At 48.5% G+C, this 20,244-nt stretch overlaps 1 protein-coding gene across 1 annotated transcript in view; it reads right to left on the bottom strand.

Annotated features, from left to right (window-relative positions):
• The window catches only part of TWIST2 (twist family bHLH transcription factor 2), a 35,841-nt gene extending 22,835 nt beyond the window's left edge, over positions 1-13,006 (bottom strand). The window contains exon 1 of the mRNA XM_082762965.1: positions 12,268-13,006. Coding sequence (XP_082619091.1) covers positions 12,305-12,787 — 483 coding nt within the window. The 5' untranslated portion in view covers positions 12,788-13,006 and the 3' untranslated portion in view covers positions 12,268-12,304. The remainder of the gene's footprint in view (positions 1-12,267) is intronic.
• Between the last annotated feature and the right edge of the window lie 7,238 nt (positions 13,007-20,244).

The following is a 20,244-nucleotide window of genomic DNA, read 5'->3' as shown; positions in this document are numbered from 1 at the left end:
GTGCCACTGCTTCTCAAACCAAGGTCAGACAGCTGAACTCAGCAGGAGTGGGGTTCGGGGAGTATTTTCCTTTATTATTTTTTTCTCGTTGTGCCCTAAACTACAAGTACTTGGCTGAGCAACAATCCTGTGCTTGTTTGGGAAGCGGTTGCTCATCTCTGCTGCATTGTGCTGCCTGGAGCCGTTCCCAGAGAGCAGCACAGCCTCTACTCTGCCTCTTTTTCGTTATCCACTCTGCTAATGCGTGTGCCCATCTCTCTGCCTTTCATGTCTGCTGTTCCTTCTTTTTTCCTTTTCTTTTTTCTTTCCCTTCATCTTTAGGGTCACCCGTTTCGGGTCACTTTCTTGTTGGTACAAACTCGACTGCAGAGTTGTTCCAGATTGTTGCTCTTCTGACTCTGGAGGGTGTCTGTTTTTTTCTTTTATTTTTGTGTTGTTGTTCTCATTTATTTGTTTTGCTGGCCAGAATACAAAAGGTTAAACAGTTTGGAGAACTTTATTCTGTATTTACTGCCGAGGTAGGTTTCTAAATCAACAGTAGGTCGTGTATTGGAATGACTCACAGAGCTGTTTAACCTTTTTACTTCCGTTTTGTCCCTCTCCAAATCCGAAGCGCACATCTGCAATTTAGATCTCTGAGACGAGGAGCTGTGAAATGCATATAAATTGCTGTAGATAGGCTTCTCAGACCGGCCCCAGTGCATAGCCGTTTTCCATTTGGCAGCAATCGGATCCCACTGGGATGCAAAAAGCACCTAAAAATACGATGGAGCGGGTGGACAATCCGCACCACAGGGGGACGGGGAAGTGTGGGGTGGGCAGAGGTGTGGGGTGCTCTGACAAAACCAGGGCCCTTCTACATGCAGGTCCCTTCCCTGCTTCCAGGCTGTGTGTGGAGGGTCCTGTCTCATGGAGAGGCTGCAAGGTTGGCAGGCAGCATAGGCACTCCTACGAAGAGCATTAGTGTTGCTTCTCAGAGGGGGAAACTGAGGGTAAGCAGGGTAAGGCATTCCCACTCTCAAACTTCAGCCAAAAAACAACCAAACAACCAAAAAAAAAATAACCTACCACAATTTTCTTCTGTTTAGAAGCTCTTGGTGAGAAAGAATATTATTGTATAATAATAACATATTTTGGTTTTGTCCCTCTCATCTCCATGACCCAGTATCTCAATTATCATCCCGAAAGATTCCCCCCACCATCTTTGGGTGTCTCAGCTTAAAATTCAGGCTCTGAGCAGGGGTTTCAGGGCAGAGCGTCTCTCCTGGACTAAGTACCTCACTGGGCTCAATTTACTATCTCTCACCCCTTTCCTTACATTTTAGAGGATGATGCTGTCTGGCAGACCCTCTGGCACCCTCCTAGCAGCCAGGAGGGGACACGCAATACACAGACTGTGTTTGAGCCACTGGTTGGAAAGGGCTGGCTCCAGGCAGGGGTTTGCCACACCACTACAACCCGACCTGTTGAGGTGCTGGCATCTATGACAAGTTGTGATGTTGACAAACAGTACTGCTTATTCTGTGTGTGACCTGGGGCCTGTGACATCTCCTGAGTTCACGTATAGGGTATCCCCATCAGCCATGCTGTGGCTGTAGGGTCGGGAGGTGTTTTCCTGGTGTTCAGACCCCAAATTACATTTCTCTTGAAGCCTGCCAAATGCTGCGAGGCTTTCGCTAATGAAAGGGCCACCCCATAGTGATCTTTCAAAATATTGGTTATTTACTGAAGTGTCTGGAAAAAAAAAAAAAAGGGTACTTGTTTTGTCTGGAGCTGGTCTTAAACCTCCTATTAAGATGAGAGGACAGGACAGGTTTAATTGTATACATAGAAAAACACACCAGTGCTACGGAAAATAAAGAAAAATGCCACTTACAAGAGTCTGAGCTACAGTATTTGCAGTATAGCTTGTCTGCGCCTGCTGCACTGATCCGCCAAGTGCTTTTGCCCAGAAGCTGCCACACAGCGCCAGCCGATACTGCTCAGAGCATCCCCTTGCAAGACAAAATGTTTCACCTTGAATTGCACGGCTGGGAAAGCAGCAAACAGCTGTGATTGCAGCGTGGTAGGTGTGCATCTTCTGCCATTCCATGTCCTGACTCAAAAAAGCTGGAGAAGCCAGGAGACTTGTCCTGCTGCAGCACGTGCTGGCTGCAAAATTCGTGTTCTCCTTGCTTAGTGCAGGGAGGTAGCTCCTGCCCTGTGCACGCTGCTGGCAGGGGGAGAGAGGTGAGATGCGTGCCCTGCATGCAGCCTCTAACCCATCCTGCCCTCTAGTGCCAGCAGATGCTGAGTCAGCAAGGGACCAGGAGCACACAGCTGTGCTCCTCACCAAATTTTGATCAAACAGACCCCCCTGAGCATGGGAAGCTGCTGTCGGGGGGCTGGCAGGGTATGGAGAGCATCTCGATATGTTTGGACATCGTTGTGTTTGTGCAACAAATCGGGCACCTGGTGTCCCATCACCCCTTCCCGAGGGCAAAGCCTCTTGGAAGTTTCTGCTGGAGAGGTGTTTGAGGAAAATGAGACTTGCAGTGGAAGCAAGCAGCTGCCTGCTACGGGCAGACTGGCCCTCACTGCAGAGCTGCGCTCCGGGGCTTTTGCACAATCTCCCGGGTTATTTTGAGCCGTCGGGAAGTTGCAGGAAGGCACGTTGTGTTTTTGTGTGCGAGCCGAGCGTGAGCGAAGCTGCAGAAAACGGAAAAACTTTTTGTATAAACTACTCTCCTCCTCCCCTGTCCCCTCTTCCTTGGATCAGAAACCTGCCCTGGATCGCTGGATATTGGGGGAAGGAAAAAAAATAAAATAGAAAAGAAAAAAACAAAGCAGCACGTCTGAGAGGTCACCCATAGTTTTCCTCTGATGCATGGTGAGGCGCGAGCGCTCGCGTAGCTGTTAGGGTGGGTTTGTTTCTTTAAGGTGTCTCCCAGAGGGAGGATCAGCAAAATGCAATGTGGCAGCTATGGTAACTCCTCTTGGCTTCCAGCACAGCCCTCGCTGATCGCACAACTTGCTAGGGAAGAAGGTACAGCTGTCCAGGCCTTGGCAGGGATCCCCACCCTTCGCTTGCTGCCAAATACCATTTTTCTTCCTTTTTTTTTTTTTTATTTTTTTAAATTAAAAAAAATAATAATCTTAGTTTCCTAAGAAAATGGAAATCGGCGGAGCAGCCTCATCTGCCTCTCAGCCCTCTCTGACGGCTCCTGCACCCTGGTGGTGCCACATCCCTGCCTGGGGGAAAGAGACCGATTTGGGGTGGCTTCTGTCCTGCTGCCACATGCTGGGGGGACAGGGGAAAGGGGGCCTTTGACAATGTGCAGCAGGCAAGCTTGTGCTGAGGTGCTCCTCCAAAGGTCCCCGTGCTCGTTTGTCAGGTTGAAGCTGCTGAAACAACCAAGAAACCCCTCATTTTGAAATATTTTGGCTGTGTGTGAGATTTTAAGGATGTGCCTGAAATAAATAAAGAGCTGCAAGGCAGACGGATCAGTGCGGTGCAAGAGTTATTCCAGGGGCAGCCTATGGGTTTTCTACCTAAAAAGAGGTTTTGCATTCCTAATAATAATAATACAGCCAGCCAAATGCTGCTAAAGCTACATGTGAAAACTTGTGTAGTAACATTTAAATGACGGATTAAGGAAAAATTGCACTGGGGAGCAAAGATACACCGCCGCCGATTAGCACGGCTGGTGGAGTTGTGGTGTTAGGAAATAGCACAGAACGGGCTGTGAACGAGAGGTTTATTTTTCGGAGGAGCAAGGATGAATGGGCAGATCTTACAAACGTAGTCAGGATCTGCTCAGGCATTTTGTGGTGTGCGTGAAAAGCCTTCCTAATTTTGGGAGAAAACAGGACAATAATGGTTTCAGAAAAATAAAATATTGTCATTTGTCAGCCAGGTGTTTCTCTTTAATTCTGACAGAATTCACAGCTAAGAAGAGGCTACAATTTTCAAACCCACGTCAGTATTTCGGAGAGCTTCCCTTAGGCTCCTGAGACACTTTAAAATATTTACTTTTCGCCACCCACCACAAGTGAAAGTATTGCCTGCTTTAAAAAATAACGGGGCTTAAGAGTAAAATTTTGAAATTAACTAAGTCCCATTGAAAATTCACCGCTGAAAATGCTACCCCGCATCTCCAGCTCTCTGGGCACGCCGCAGTGAAGTGACATTTATTGGCTGAGAAGGAGCCACTTGTAATTATGTTCTAGGGCAACGAGGTCTTTCCGTGGTGCCCGCAGCTTCAGGTTTCCCTTGGATAAACTTATAAACCCGTGGAGAGTTCCTACTTCATGCACATTAAGTTATCACAAGAAGTTCTAGGTTGTGTGGTTAACATTTCCAAGGGGATCACTGGAAAGGTACAATGCCCCCGAGAGAAAAGATCCTTATAAACTGCAGTTCCAAACCTGAACCACCTCTCTGCACCAAAACCTAAGGACGATTTCTTCTCTATGGGGAAGGTGGCTAGAAAGCAGATGCTCAGCTGTGCTCCAACAATGAACGTTTCAGACATATATGGCATTAAAAAAAAAGACTATTTAATGCTGGTAGTAACAGGAACCTATTAAACAGCCCTTCTCGTGGCAAAGGATGAAAAAACCTCTTGTAAAATATCTGCTTGTTCAGGGCATAAAACCCCAATGAGCTGGAAGAGAGCTTTGAGATTGCAGGGTCGTGCCTGCAGCATCGTGCTCCCAGTTACAGACAACAACATGGACTCGGCTAGATCAGAAATTTCCTGAGCGCATCAGATGAAATAATAAATTTCCTTAGCAGAATAGCAATGTTATCTAATGTGTAAAAGTATACATGAATCTATTATATACATATATATGTATTTTATTTTATTTTATTTTTTTTTTTAAGGATGCTGTTATCGGGCCTGCGTAAACCTGTCACGTAGTTTTACATCCCAGTGCCTTCCTGGGGAGTGTGGGCTGTGGTGTTTCCCTTGTATTGTAGGGTGAAGAAAGCCTTACAGGTTCATAGGAGCTCGCACCTGAGGAATGTGAGTTGGTGTCAGCGGGGCTCAGCACGCGCGGCGCTGGCATGCAATAGAGACAAGTGGACAGGCACTCCATTTAGACACTCTGCAAAGCTCTTTCTCCCCGTTCAAACTCAACAAACAGGCTATTTGTGCCCCAAATGCTTTTCTCCAAGAGCCCACAGTGATGCTGGTAGGAGGGTGTGCTGTTTGCATACAGGGTCAGCCCTTGCGGAGGACACGAGCCTGCTCTGCTCCACGCTGGGCAGGCAGCAGCCCCAGGCGCCCGAGTGCGATGCGGGATGGGGCCATGCAGGAAAGCCATGAAATACAGAAAGGATCAGCAACCAAAAGCCATATTTTCTCTTCTCTGTCCTGGGTGCCCTCGGGATGGGAATTGGGTACTGTGGGGCAGGCAGGCACCCACATGGTCCCCACAAGGGGACAGCATGGGACGTCGGGGTGCCACCACGCTCCCTAGGCATAACTAAAGACAAACCACGCTGCTTCTAATGGCAAATCATGTGCTGGGAAGCGTACGCCTGCTCACCTCTCTCTTGAGCCTGCCCTTTGTTTTCTTCTTAACATGCCCACGACTTTCTGAGCTGCCCCTCCTGGCCAGGAATTTCTCCTCATGAGCCATATTATGCGGGTAGACTTCTGCACGACACGCAGAAAGCATGCCACAGGAGTCAGTCTCAAATGCGTGTGTTTGTGGTTGTGTGAGAGCCCTCTGCTAAATTAATTTTAGTAAGGAGCTAATCTGGGCATGGGTCTCGGCTGCATTTCAGTCGCTTTACCAGGCACAGAAATTCCCTCAGGTTCGGGGCTGCCTGCGCCGCGCAGGAAAGGTGGTGGAGCCCTGACCCGCACAAAACCCACTCCCTACCTCCCTCCCACCCCCCAAATTCTGAGCAACTAGGTGTATTTACACTTGAGCAAGAATTCATGATTTTTAAGGGAGGCCCGAACAGCTTAAAACAAAGGCGTAATCACATAAATTACCGCATGAGGGTTTTTGATGGCTGAATTCATCTGAAACCTAATTCATACATTTGAAAGCACGTGTTTGGCAGGTCTGGTGTCTCTTAAGGAAATGGTAAAGCTGCTTCTTGGTGGTGGCAGTTAACAAGGCAAAACTATCTTATTAGGAATTCAATTAAAGCTAGCGCAGGCTTACTGGACCTCTTCCAGCGAATATATATCAAGCTGAACCAGTAGACATCTGTCTCTTTTTTCCCCCCTCTTTTTCTGTTTTCCAAGCTGTGGTTAAAAGATGGAGAGGAGAAGAAGACAGGAGGAGAAGGAAAAGGGAGGGAGAGGAAGGATGATTGCTCATTTCCAGTTCACCATATAGCGCACTGCAGAGGGGTTATTTTCATTTTGATGCCTGATCATTTTTGCAAGCCACGCAGGACATGGTCTGCAAATTTCGAGGTGCCGCTTCTGTCGTTGTTTGCCGAAGTGCAGTAGCAAAAAAATAAATTTAAAAAAAAAAAATCCAAAATTATGGGATATATTAGCCCTAAACCCCTTTGAAACCTTTTTTAAGCAGCAGGACTTAACAGTTGTTGTTGCTTGGTTAATGTTTGTATGGGAGCCGTTGCCAGCAGCCTTCCTGTTGGAAGGAGTCTCATCCGCACCCTCCTGCAGCGGGGCCAGCCCTCGTGTCTGCAGGTCTGCATTCACCTGGTGTCATCCCGTGGTGCGACATCTTATCAGGGCGGAGGTTTGCCTTGCCGGAGGGAAACCCTCCTTACTGCTAAATGCTGAAAGCCTTGGACTCTTGGGGTGACGGATTGTGGGGGAAAAAAAATAAAAATCAGTGGAGGTGCTCTATTTCATCAGCTATCCCATGATGAGACCCTGCTTTAATGCTGCCTTGCACACAGAGAGAATGTGGGCAGAGCCCAGCCGAGGAGAAGCTTGCTGGAGAAGGGCTTTTTCACTGCTTAACTCAGCCCAATAGTCCTCCTGGTGCAGAAATCCCTCCGAAGCAGGGCTAGGAAGGCAGGGCTGGCTCCCTTCGCTGGGAGATAGACACGGGCATTGCAGAAGCTGGCCCCAGTGGCACAGTTTTGCCCATGCAAAGAGTTCTCCGTGCACCGGGGATCCTGCTGTGGGGCAGTGCCGGGGCCATGCTGGTGATGAAGCACCGTAATTAGGGTTCCTCTGGTGCCAGGAGAAGCCACCACCGTGCCCGGGGTCCGGCCGCAGGGCTGGTGTGGAAACGATTACAGAGCTGGGTATGAGGGTAAGGGCTGCTGCGCCTTGATTTATTGGCTGGCTGAGTTCATTTGTTATTTGTGTATGATTAGTTGTTGCTGCTGAGTGGTCATCTTCTACAGCTACAAATCTAATTAAATGCTGGGGTGCCTAGTGCTTTTTTTTTTTTTTTTTCTTTCTCCCCAGCAAATATTTCTACTGTTTTAATTCTCGAGAACTAATCGTTAATTAGCACGATGCTGCTAGTATCCAGCTGGAGGATTTGTTGTTTTTCTTCGCTTCCAAATTTGCCTAAGAAGTAAATCATGGCTGGTGTATAGCACTCTCCAAGTCACTTACAGCAACCCACTGAGATGTCTGATGGGATGGCCCGCTACAAAAAGCAGCAAGGATGCTCGGAGCCAGCAGAGAACCTGGCCCGGAGTGTTTTCATGATGATTGATCAGCCTTTTTTCTCCCTAATCTTCTGTAAAGCATGGAGAGGGGGGGAAAAAGCTACCCCAAATGCATGCTTCCCCCGCCCGGCAGCTGTAATTCCCCGATTACATGTAGGGCTTGCTTTGTGCTCTGGGTTGTGGTGGCGTTGCCTTACAAGTTTCATGGCCTCATCAGGCTATTCCTACGGTTTTGCAGCAAGACATAAATTCTGGAGATTTCAGGCTTGGAGATTTCAAAGCCGTGCTGAACCACATGGAAATGATTCTCAGAGCTGCAGCTATAAAAATAATTATATTGCTAGGGGGAAAGAGTGACAAGAAATGTCCCCAAAAGAGATTTCAGCTGCGGTTACAGGATCTGTCCCGGCTCTGTAAGAAGCTGCAGTGATCTTCAGGGCTAATTTATTACCACTACCTATAACTCTGTGAAATATGCCCAAGGAGAGCTGAAGGCAGGAATGCGAAGGGAGGTATTCAGAAAGCGCTGCAATCTGCCTCTTTGTTTTAATGCTGAAGCCCTGCGTGCTCTTAAAATTGGAGCTACTCCGCACCGATGACTAGTGTGAGGACGACTAATTTGGAGACAAATTAGGTCTACTTAGCTGAAATGTATGCCTTTACTGTTCCCTTAATGACCCTTCAATGCACATCTCTCCCGACAGGACTTTTACCACAGCACCGGCTCCAGTGGATTAAGCAAAAACCATGCTTTTACTGCCCTTCGAAGCACCCCTTCCGTTTCAGTCCTACACATCTCTCCACCATGCCTGTCTCTAACTCTTGATAATCATTAATTAGTTTATGTGCTTATAGTCCATGATTTGCCTTTGTCTGTCTGCCTCGCTGGAGAATTTTTCTTGCCCTTCTCTTTACGAAGGTCTCTGAATTTGAGCATTTTCTGGCTGACTGCTATGCATTTGGTGTACGCTGTCTAACAGATTTATTCTTTCCCAAGAAAAGACACGAACGTAAACAGAAGATCCAAAATGCATTTTGCTGGGCTTTTAAATGCACTAAGATAAAAAAAAAAAAATGCTATAAACCTAATAATGTAAATACCAAACTTTACAATCCTTCCTGTCAAGGAAATATATTTACATTTTCTAAGGATGCGTATAAAAAAGCAGGGCTTTGGGGACAAAAAGGGCTTAGTTCCAGTGTCACAGCACCCCCAGTTAACTGTCCTGCTCTCATAAACTATAGAATTAGCTTGTTCCCAGGGCCAGCAGAGATAACATCTGTTTGCTTCTTTAAGGATGAAATGAAATAGGCTGCTAGCATTTTGTCCTGGAAGCGGCCCTGGAAATCTTAAGGAAGCAGCGGTGAGAGGGCTGCGTATCGCACACGCACAACGCGCGTGGGTTCCCGAATGCAGACCCACTGGCAGAGGTGCTGCTGCTGCAAGTGGCAGCCCGGGGACAGCGACGGGCTCGTGGCAAGCCCATGAGTGAGAATGGGCAGAGGGAGGCTGCTGGCAGAGCCCCTCTGCCAACACAGGGGCTTGGGAGGGGGTGTGCTCCGCACCCCGCTGATGCTCCTGCCATCCCACCCCTGCCATCCTGCACAGACAGGCTTGTTTCCACCGGGCAGAATAAGGGGGAAATATGTTTTATTTCCCACTTTTTTTTTTTTTTTTTTTTTTTGAGGTTTAGAGCACTTTGAGCTCTCTGAAGGAAAAAGGAAAAGGTGGCTGCAAAGGGGAAGGGGCACAGGTGCTGATGGTGAGGACGGAGGGTCAGGGGGATGAAGACTCGGCAAGACCCGAGCTTTGCATGCCTGCTGAAACATCCGATTGCCTGGTGCACTAATTGAGGTGCAAAACTGCGCCTGTTTCTCTCAAAACTACCAGAGTAAGCTGCCTGTAATTATGGTGAGCAGAACAGGGAAACCTCTCATGGCCAGAGGAGCAAGCCACAGTGACCTGCTGCCATTCGCAAAGGCCAGGTGGCATTTCACCAGTTCCCAAGGCTCTGATTTTCTAATCAAAGCACTCCTTGGATTTTCCCGGCCGAGCAGGAACCACCACCCCTCTGAGGAAACCCTTCCTTGCCTACTTTCCCCAAAACCCATGCAGACAGGAGGACGGCTGTGGCAGTCCCGGCCGAGAGGGCTCACCCGGCGGGTGCCGCGCTCGCTGCTCCCTAGAAAAGGCAGGAGCGCATCCCAAATTCGCATAGTCATTCCCTACGACTTATTTTATTGCCATACAAGCTGCACATCCAGCTCCCCTGTTGTGCATAAAAACACCTCTGTCTGGGACAGGCACATGTGGAAGCCCACGCCATGCCACCTGGCTACATTTGCCCATTTTGGAGCGTTTTCTGGAGGATCTTGTGATATATTTTATTTTATTTTGCTGGCAGACATAATTTTTGTCGCCATAAATGATAGAATCTGACACCGCACCACACCACACCAGGCCATTTGTCAACAACTTTTTCAACAGTTCAACCGCACGCGTGTGCATGCACACCCGGACGCTGAGAGCAGAGGCGAGCGGGACAGCCGGGGGGCTCGGGGCTGCACGGGGAAGGAAGGGGGACATCCCTCTGCAGAGTGCCCAAATACTGAGAAAGGAGCTATCTCTCGCTGCCAGGCTGGGAGCTGGCTACGGAGAAGGCGCTGAATGCCGACTGGCTCCGAAGGAGACCAAAAATACGCCAGGATTTGGGTCTACGTCATCGGTTTTCACGCAGCCCGAAATGTCTCTCTCAATTTCTTTTATGTAGGGATAAGCTCTGAGCATCCGCACACAAAGCCCGCCTTGTCAGAGCGATGTTAGTAATATTTCCACTGACAAGGAATTTCAAAAGGGGGCAAAAATATGCAGGGTTTGCCACTAATGCACTGTGCGATAGAGGAGAATGGGTATATATTAGATAACAGATTTTAAAAAACCATTGGCTAATGGCAGCACATCACTTAGGAAACAACAGAATAAATGCATTGTTCCATCCCAGCGCTTCAGTATTCAGCCAATCTAAACTGCTGAAGAAATATGTGTTTGGGACATTTTACATCTGTTTTTGACAAGAAGCCTGGGTTTTGCGTGTGTTTTGTTAATCTATTTGCTGTAGCTCTTTCAGCCAGATTAGCATGGGAAAAGGCACTCAGTCTTACAAACGGGGAGTTTACCCTTTTAGAAAGTGACTCGACTTTGGCTTTTCACAGTTGAAATTAGGGCACAGCAATGCAAAAAATAGCAACGCTAGTAATAGCCATAAAACCCCCGACAGCAGCGTTACCTATTTAAGCAAAACTGAACAGCAGACAGCCTTTATTTCCTGAGAGCGTGCAATGGGTAGAGCAACTGATTTTCAAGCAGCTTGGCATTTTGGGGGGTCCCCAGGAGAGCGTGGACAAACTTTAATTGCAGCACCGAAACGCAGGCAGCTTCAAGACGCGAAGGAAGCATTTATTTGAAGTGGTTTCTAAAATGGTTTCAAGTCTGCGTTTTACACCACCAGTAAGCCCTGCCTGAGCGCTGCTTGGCTTTTTCAAATAACATGTCGTGGCTCTATCAAGGTTTTTAAACAGGCCGTTGATTACTGCTACAACAAGGATGGAATTGCCTCCGCAAACAAGCCTGGCCAATGGGCTGGGACAAACTGTCTCCCCGTCTTTAAGGAGCTGGTTCTCTGAGTGATGGAATTATTTCATGCACCACGTTACGGGGGGCAAATTCCCTTTTTGAGCCGACTGTGTCCTGCAGCAGCGAGCAGGGTTAGTGGGCTCTGCTTTATGTACCGAGCCCCGGGGAGCCACTGGCCCTGCGCAAACTCTGGCTGATACAACGCAGAGCTGCTCTGCTTAATTAGCTTGAGATGAGGGTGTTATTAAGAGCTGCTCTTTTTTTTTTTTTTTTTTTTCCTTCTTTCTGTTTATTCCTCCCTCCCACCCCAAACATTACAAAGGCAATGTAAAGAGGAAGCAGCTTTCTGGCAATGGAAAATGATGAGGAAGGGTTTAGTGCTGAGAGTAAATCAGAAACTACGATAAAAGCCTAACACCAACCTTCGCTTTGCTGGCGCTTTGAGGAAGGGAAACCAAACCAGACGAAAATTTACCCAAGCCTCCTCTATCTTTGTTTGCCTTTATTGAGGGAGGGGGAAGGGGCCACGGCCCGGGGGGCAGCCGACATCTGCTGCTCGTTTCTTTTTGCAGAAACCCAATGCGGGGTGCAGCGGGGTGAGCCGAACCCTGCCGGGGTCCCCCAGGCCCCCCGCTCCCTCTCCGCCGAGAGGATGCGGCCACCCCGGGGGCTGCACGCCTGGCCCTGTTTTTTTTTTGGGCACAGCCACCCTCGGCGTGGCGCGGCAGCTGTTTCGGATCCCCTTGTCAGCCTGTTTTACGGATCGCCTTTTCCCCTCTTAAAACCCTTCCCCAAAGCAGGCGCTTTCTGGCAAATCTCACCCTGTGGCGGTTCCCCCTTCCCTTGTCCCTGCAATCCCCTTTCTGCTCCCCAGTCCTTGCAGAGCAACACAACGCCAATTTATTTTTTCCAAAAATATAAAAGATGCTACACATCTAAATAATTATTTTCATTTTTTTCTCTTTTTCTACATTTCCTCTGCTGCGTGCACCCCGTCCCGCGCCCCGAGAAGAAAAGCGGTACCTACCCCTTCGGCAGCCGCGCTCGCCTCGGCCGGGCGGTGGCTAGTGTGAGGCCGACATGGACCACGCTCCCTCCATCCTCCACACTGAGAAGGCATAACTCAGCCTCTCGTGAGCCACGTAACTGCAGCTCGTCATCTTACTGTCCATCTCGTCGCTCTGTAGCACCTGGTAGAGGAAGTCTATATACCGCGCCGCGAGCTTGAGGGTCTGGATTTTACTGAGTTTGTCAGAGGGCAACGTGGGGATGATTTTCCTCAGGGCGGCAAAAGCTTCATTGAGCGACTGAGTCCTCTGCCTCTCTCTGACATTGGCCAGGATCCTCTGGCTCTGCAGTTCTTCATAGGATTGGGAGCTGGGACTAGACTTTTTCCCCCTCTTCCCTGGGTTGGGGCTGCCATCTTCGCTGGACTTCTTACTGTATCTTCTCTTCCTGCCAAATCTCTTTGGCTGCCTTTCCAGCTCCTCTTCACTGGTCCCCAAGCTATCCACAGGGGAAACAGGAGAACTGGAGCTTTCTTCCATGCTTTCTGCAAGAAGGGGAGGGGAAGAGCCTTTCCCCCCCTCCTTATGTTATGTGAGTGTGTGTGTCTTAAATGTGCTTTAAATTCCTGAGACAGATCCTTTGGAAAAACAGGAGGGTTTTTTTTTTTTTTGCTGACCAAACGTTTTCCAGGTTGCTTGAAGGGCTCTTATTTCAAGGACGGGGTTGTGCAAAAAAATTGAGGTCTCGGAGAGAGGAAGTTATTCTAACTTTTTGGAAACTTTAGCTGAGCTCAGTTGCTAAATAGTTGTCAGAAGTGAGGGAGGTGCGGGGCTCCCTTCTGATTGGCCGGCCAGGTCGGTGGGAGGAAAGCTTTTCCCCTGCTAAACTTTCACAGTTTTATGTTACACTTAACTAAAATCTTGGGAATGCACCTCGAATAAAAGATAGCTCGCGACCACCACCCCCCACCCCAGGAGATGCACAGTGTGACGCTGGGATGGGGACCCCGGCGGAGCCCCCCCTGTGTCCCCACATGGGATTTTGGGGTGCCCCCTTCCCGCATGCAGTGAGGCAGAGAGTGAGCGTGTCGCTCTCACCCCAGCTGGGGTTGCTGCCCCTCTTTTTCAGGGACCTTGCAGCCCGCTGCATGCCCCCACTGCCACCCCAGGGCCACCCCATGGGTGATGTCAGTGTGGCAGAAGCTCCCTGGGATGCACTGAGTGGAGGTTTGGGGACAGCTGGCAGGGTACTGCTGGTGGGGGGCATAGAGAGACCCTCCCAGACAGAGCAGGGGTCATCCCAAAGCGGGCGATAGCTTGTGGAAAGCCCTACAGAGTGTGCCCCAGAGCTCATCTGCCTCCCATTTTTCTCCCCACTTCTCTCCTTGGAGCCCTTTTTGGGAAGTGAGAGACAATGTGGATCAGAGGATGTCTTTTCCTCCAGTCTATCCAGCAGCTGAAACCGTGGGATCCCCAGGCATATGAAACTGTGGCAGGGGCCCTCAGGTTTCTGACACATCAGACAGAAGTCAGCAGATCTCTTTTATTCTCTTCATCACACCGGAGAAAATTTGGGAAAACTCTGCTTGCTTCCGGGGAGCTCGTGCAGAGAAAATTCGGATTTGAACCTCTGATTTCAGCAAAAGCCCAGATTGCAGGAACAGACACATTCCTGAGCAGCGAATATCATGTTTTCAATACGGAGCAGGAAAATAAAATACATTTTTAAAAAAAGTGAAAGACAAAAGAAACTCGTAAAATGTAGATGTTGTATCAGAAGAATTAGTTTGGAGTACATTTCTTTGCAAAGTTTTCCAGTAGGTATCAACACTCATTAATGGAAAAAATAATGTCTGGTTTGATTGGAAAGTGTTCTTTGGTAGGAGAAGGAATTTTGGCTTGCCTGGGGCTGACTCCACTACTGGTAGGTAATGTTTATAGTGGAAAGACTTCCCCAGGCAGCCCCCGGGGAGAGCCTGTGTTTGCTTTCAAAAGGAAAGGTTTTCAGGTGCAGCACAGAAGTCGGAAAGCGAGGCAGTTCTGCAAATAGATTTTTAATCCAATTTAAGACCCTGCTGAGGTGGATGGGACGGGTGCCTCCCGCTTGCACCCCAAAGCCAGGTTTCCAGAAGGGTTTAGGGCATGCAACCGGGGCCAAGGGTTGGTCACTGCTCTGTGTCTGCGACCTGGAGATCCGTGATCAGATGCTGCCCTTAGCTGAGTTAGGGCGAGAGACATCTAAACCCGAGCTACAGCCCTTCGCCTGTCCCGTAAGTGAGACAAAGCGCTGTCAGTGCAGAGGCACCGAGGTCAAACTGCACCTCAGAGGGCAAAGCCCCCCTTGTAAGTGAAAATATCACAGCACAAGCTGGGGAAACCTGCACCGAAGACCAGAGGGACATCTCCTCCCTCCAGCCACAAAAAGCAGGGCTTCCTAAGCAAGCAGGTTTCCCTTCCCTTCCCAGTGCAACGCCGCGGAGCCGCGTGGTGAGCAGGAGGGCAGCGGGGCTGTGCACGGTGTGTGCTGCCCAGAGGCACTGTCGGAGACTGCAAAGGCTTCCTGGGGAGGGCACAGGGCTGCTCAGGGCTGAGTGTGAGCGTGCCAGGAGCACGGGGAGCAGAGCCAAGCTCTGAGAGCAAGCAGAGCCACCCGTGGCTGCCTCTCCTCTCCGCTGCCCTGCTGAGGTGTGTGCAATGCGTAGTTTGTGTCTTTTTTTTGCCCCACAGTGACCACCGAGGCAGGGCTTGATGTTCTGGGGCTTGAGGTGCTCCCATGGGGTGAGACTCAGTCCTTCCAGGGAGGGGACAGAAGGGTTTTGGGGGCTTGTATCCCAAAACACACTCCTCTCATCTGACGCAACCATTTTGTCTTTGTGGTAGCCACTGAGCTCATCCCGTGTAAGCACGGCCATGGGAAGGCAGAGCAGGGTACATGCAGCTCCTGGGCATCATGGGCTTAGCTCCACGTGGCTTAGCCCCAGTCCAGCTCAAATCTTGTCCAGGCTGCGCAGCACGGAGCAGGCACCGGGCTCCCAATGTTCCTCCACATCCTGCGTGCACCATGGCTGCATTAAATAACTGCGTGAGCAGCCCCGGCCCCCTGCCTGGCTTCTGTGAGCAAGCCCAAAGGACTGTTTGCATGACAAAACAAGGCAGGATTTCTCCCTAAGGGGGATCTTGCTGTGCACAACCTCTAAATGCGCAAAGCTTTTTAGTATCAAGCAGGCTTCATTATGGGAAATTAATGGTGAAACTAGGCTGTGCCATAATTATAAAGCCTATAAGCCCAGCTCCAACCAGCATTGTTCCTGAGCTACTGGGTATGCCTGTACCCTTTACGGCTACCGATTCCCATAGCAGCACTTGAGCTATGTGTGGTGTTGACAATACTGCAAATATACTCCCTTGAAGCAGACCAAAGGCACGGTCTACGTGTGTGCAGAGCCAGGTGAAATGTGAGCTGGTTCTCCTGAAGGAAGAAGGAGTTTGAGAGGTTTGTGGTGGGCCCTGTGGCACAAAGGTACCTCTGGTACAGGAGGATGGTGGACGGCACGGCAAAAAGGGGACAAAATGGAAACTGCAATGTCAAAAATAGACAAGTTTTGGTGGGAGTTTGATGTTCTGTTTTAAAGGAGTGACACCCACTGTGCTGCTGCTGCTGTTTCGGGCTTCTAAAGTTAATTGTTAGAGGAGAACAGGGAATATAGACCAGACTATAGATAAAGATATAGGCTGGAGGGGCACTGCTTATTCTCCGTACAAAAGCTGTGGTCCTTTGTACCACCAGCAGGGCCTGGCCAGCAAATCACCCTTTTCGTGCTGCAGAGGATCTGGATCTCTGTCTCCTGCTGTCCTTCCCCTCTGCTTCCAGTGGGAAGCCAGGAAAGGTTGGATGCCCTGGGGGCCGGGGGGATAGCATTTCAGCATGCTTTTTCAGCTCTTCACTGTTGGGGGGCTGCCAAGGACACAAGTTTTTGGAGCAAACTGAAAGAAGAAAGATGCTGTCGTGCTCACTGCCTTCCTCCTCCTCACTACCACTGCTAGGGACAAGTGGTTCTTCTCCCTTCAGAAATGCCCCAATTGCAAATTGAATGGCCTCTATTGCAGCCAGGTCTTCTTAAGCTGATTCTTTCCCTTGCTTCTGGTGTGGCATAGAAAGGCGATAATTCCTTGGTGCGTGGGCGGTGGGTGCTAAATGTGACCTGGGGCATGCATCTTCCCTGTGCTGTCTTTGCAAGGACAGCCGTGCCTGGCGTTGCAATTCCCCTTCATGTTTTTTGTTTCCTTCGGCTGTGTGCTGCAAGGATGGATGTTTCCTGAAGCACAGACCCAGCAGTGACAACTTTATAATCAAAAGCAAAGGACCAGTGAGTGAACAACAGAGATAAGAGGCAGAAGGGAAGGAGAGCAAGGCTTTAGGGATAAGACAGTGGGAGCAGAGCGCAGTTTCAAAGTAATTGGATATGCTAACGTCGGAGTTTTGCGCAGGAATGTACATCTGTTTCTGAACTGTTACCAGCTGATGTGCCCGCTCTTCCTTTCTGCTTTCTCGGCTGCAAACCCTGAGAGCAGCAGGCATACGAGAGTGAAGGAGAAGCTGAGCAGGGGACAGCAGTCTGGTTGCTTGCTGACCCTGCCAGTAAATGCAGCCGAGGTAAAGGAACGGTTCTGGTGGGCAAGGATGGTGCTGGGGCAGCTTAGGTGGCTTCCTCAACTTTGTGCTTGAGGAGCTGGAAATACGGACCTGTTCAGGAGAGTGACAGAAAATAACATGGGGAAGAACTTCCTGAAAAAGCCCTGCAGGCCCTTTGTCCATCTCCCTGACCCCATCCCTTTATGAGGCTGGCAGCTACCACCAAGTTTTGACCACGCGTGTGAATCACAAGGGCCATTTCCCCTCATCAGATTTCCTCAAGAGCAATGCTTTCAAAAGCATAATTTGTCCCTCACATTCCTCCCACAATACTCACAAGAATGACCACAGCCAAATGTTGGGAAAGGTGTGTGTACTCGTTATATGGGTATCCAGACCCTACATTGCCCAAACACTTGCTTTTTCTGTTTCTTTCTCTCAGATTATAAATCTTGCTTTATCTGCTGTGTACAATGCCAGGGCAGACTGTCTACAGTGTAAGATGGATGCCAATCAGAAATAACTTTCAGGGAATATCACAGCACGTCAGATTGTTAAACTGTGCAGTAATTCGCAGCTTTCCTACCCAAGGCCCAGCCTCTGCAAAGCACTCGAGCATGACTTGGAAAACAGCACTGCATCTGAGACGTGTCAGCTCCTGTGGAACACAGGTAGGTGTGTAAAGCTACATATATATGCCAATTAAAGACCGAGTTTCTGATCTGAACAACCCCTGAAAGATATATATATATACATGTGTATATATATATAAAAGGAACTTCAGTGGATTCAGCATGCTTTGAATTGGGGTCTGACGCATCAGTGGGCCATATCACAGCTCCTGGTAGTCCAAGCTCCATTGTCAGCGGGAGAAGGATAATTTAGACCAGATCCAGTTCTGCCTTGAATGCCTGGTGCAGTGTTTCGAGCCTGATTGTTGATTGCTGGCAAGATTAGAAATCTGTCCAATTTCTTGTGTCAATATAGTTGGAAAGATAGTGTGTGTCCTTCTGCAGGAAGAAACCAAAATGCACTGGCATTGCAATTATGGATTCTATTTTTAATGACAGTGTAAAGCAAAAAAAAAAAAAAAAAAAAAAAAAAAAAAAAAAAAAAAAGAAGAACCAGCATTAGGGGGAATAAAAAAGTAGTAGCTATCGTGATTCCAAAAATAACATTTCTATTTTAGATCATTTACCCAAGGCCACCACTAATTGCAGATCAGAGCGGAACGTCTCCCTGGGAATCCACAGGGAAGACAGTTTTTTTCCTCTTTTTGGAAGGTGAAATATTAATTGCGGCTGCAGCAGTAGTAACTGTAGCTTAAAACCTGGGCTAGGAAAAATGAAAATATTTTTTTCATGAACTGGAAAATCAAAGCATGTGAAGTATTTTATTCTCCTTGCCTTTTCTTCCCCGGTCTCCAGCCTCATGAAATGGGGGAGGAAGGGATTCCTACCAATATCGAGGAGAACCCAAAACTGATCTGGCTTCAAGGCAGGTATACATGTATTGATAAAAACATCAAGTTTGGCCCCCAGTTTTTCAGTGTTGCTTGACAGCTTCTCCATCTGCAGGAGGTGGAAAACTGCTTCCACTGAGGAGTCAGGATCTGTGGCAGAGGTGAAACTTTGGTTGATTTTAGCAGTGCAAGCTGCAGACTATTATCTGGGAAGAGTTTGACCAGGCTGAAATCCTGAAATCCTCTCTGAAAGGATCAGCAGGCTCTCAGGGTGAAAACCATTTCTGCTGGGCACAGACAGCATCTGCAAACACCCTACCTCTTTGTACACCTCCTGCTTTGGGTCCAGGCAGTCTGCATGGTGGTATTTCAAGCACAACAGCCTGTGGTGGAATTACTCTTTTGACACATTCTGAAACCCAGAGTTACTTGAATTCACATGGCTGGAAAGCCCACCGAGAAAAAGTCCAAAATATTATTGCTGGTATTCTTACATTTCAGTATTTTTGAGGATAGGCCAGGACCCCAGAGAATTAAGTCAGACTTCTAGTTAACCGTTTTGTGAGTTGAAAAGGTAGCAACATGGTACTGGAAAGCAAAGCCCTGGTGTAATTATAATGTCTTTGAAATAAATGGTTTTCCTCGTGAGTCCACCGGTTTGACATTCAAATCACTTTTCCTCACTTACCCTCAAATTAAAGCAGTTTTAAGGCCATGTCAAGGGGATGTGTGGCACTAGTGACATGCCTCCATGTTGCTGGCCAGAGGAGATCGAAAAATGCCTCCTAACTGCACAAATTCACCCTGAAAAATTGCATGACATGCAGGAAGGCAGATTGAGAAGCAGCTTTGTTTGCCTGGGTGTATCGCTCCATAGACATGCACACAGTGTGGAGGGATTCATCACCCTGAACTTCAGCCAAAGAAATTTTAACTGTTGAGACTACCTCTAGAGTTTAACCATCAAGGTACATCATTTGGAGGTTCAGTTTTTGGGTATTGGGGAATCCAAAACAATGGACTCGGACACAGATAGTTACTAGATAGCTCTGCGTGGAGGAGGTGAAGCCCTCCCAGGGTGCTGGATGCATCTGCTGGTGGCCCCAGCTCCTCAGCCTCAAGAACATCTGTGCTGGAGCCCACCAGGATTTGGGGAATTTTCAGAATTTAGAAAATTCCAATTTTGAATGTCAGGGCAAAACAAAAGGAAACTTTTTAGGGTTTCTGAAGTGGGGAAAGCTGAATTTTTGAGGAGAATAGGATGGGTCAGTTAAATCTTTTGTAGTCTTTTTGGCCAACTCTGAACTTTAACTTGGCTTTGGCTAATATGTAAGCTTGCAGACACCCAAGCCTTCCTCTGCCCAGATAAAAACAGGCAACATCTGTCCTCACTTCTCACCCCCCTGCACTGTAGTTGTCCAATCATTTCTTCCAGGGTCTAAGGCATAGTTGAGGTCATGTATCATGTTGCATGTGTCTTCTGGCTAAGGGAGACTGGACAGCTCATTAGCAGCACTTGTTGATGGGCTGGATGGGTCACTGCTGAGTGACAGGTCATTCATCACAGTTCCCAGTGGTGAAAGGTCTTGCCTTCAAATGGTTCCCACTCCACATCAGCCTGGTAGTGGGATTGTAGAGATGGGATCTTGGTTTCCTGCACCAGAAAAGAAGAGCTCTACTTGTTGGGTCATTGCCACTGCTGGGCCAACTCAAGAAACTGGGCCGAACCTCCCCTAATATTCATTCACTTTAAAAAGATACCTAAGCCTTCTGCCTGAAAGTCTATAGAGCTAGTTTTGAGCCAAAACACAGCTGTTCTCCCATACTTTGATGGAAAAAACAAATGCCTAATATCTTCCCTTTCTTGGAAACTCTGCTCAAAAATCACATCCACTCTTCCTT

This window comes from Aythya marila (assembly GCF_965140915.1).
Source record: "Aythya marila genome assembly, chromosome: 6".
In the NCBI taxonomy this organism is placed as follows: domain Eukaryota; kingdom Metazoa; phylum Chordata; class Aves; order Anseriformes; family Anatidae; genus Aythya; species Aythya marila.
This window is presented reverse-complemented; position numbering and strand designations above follow the sequence as displayed.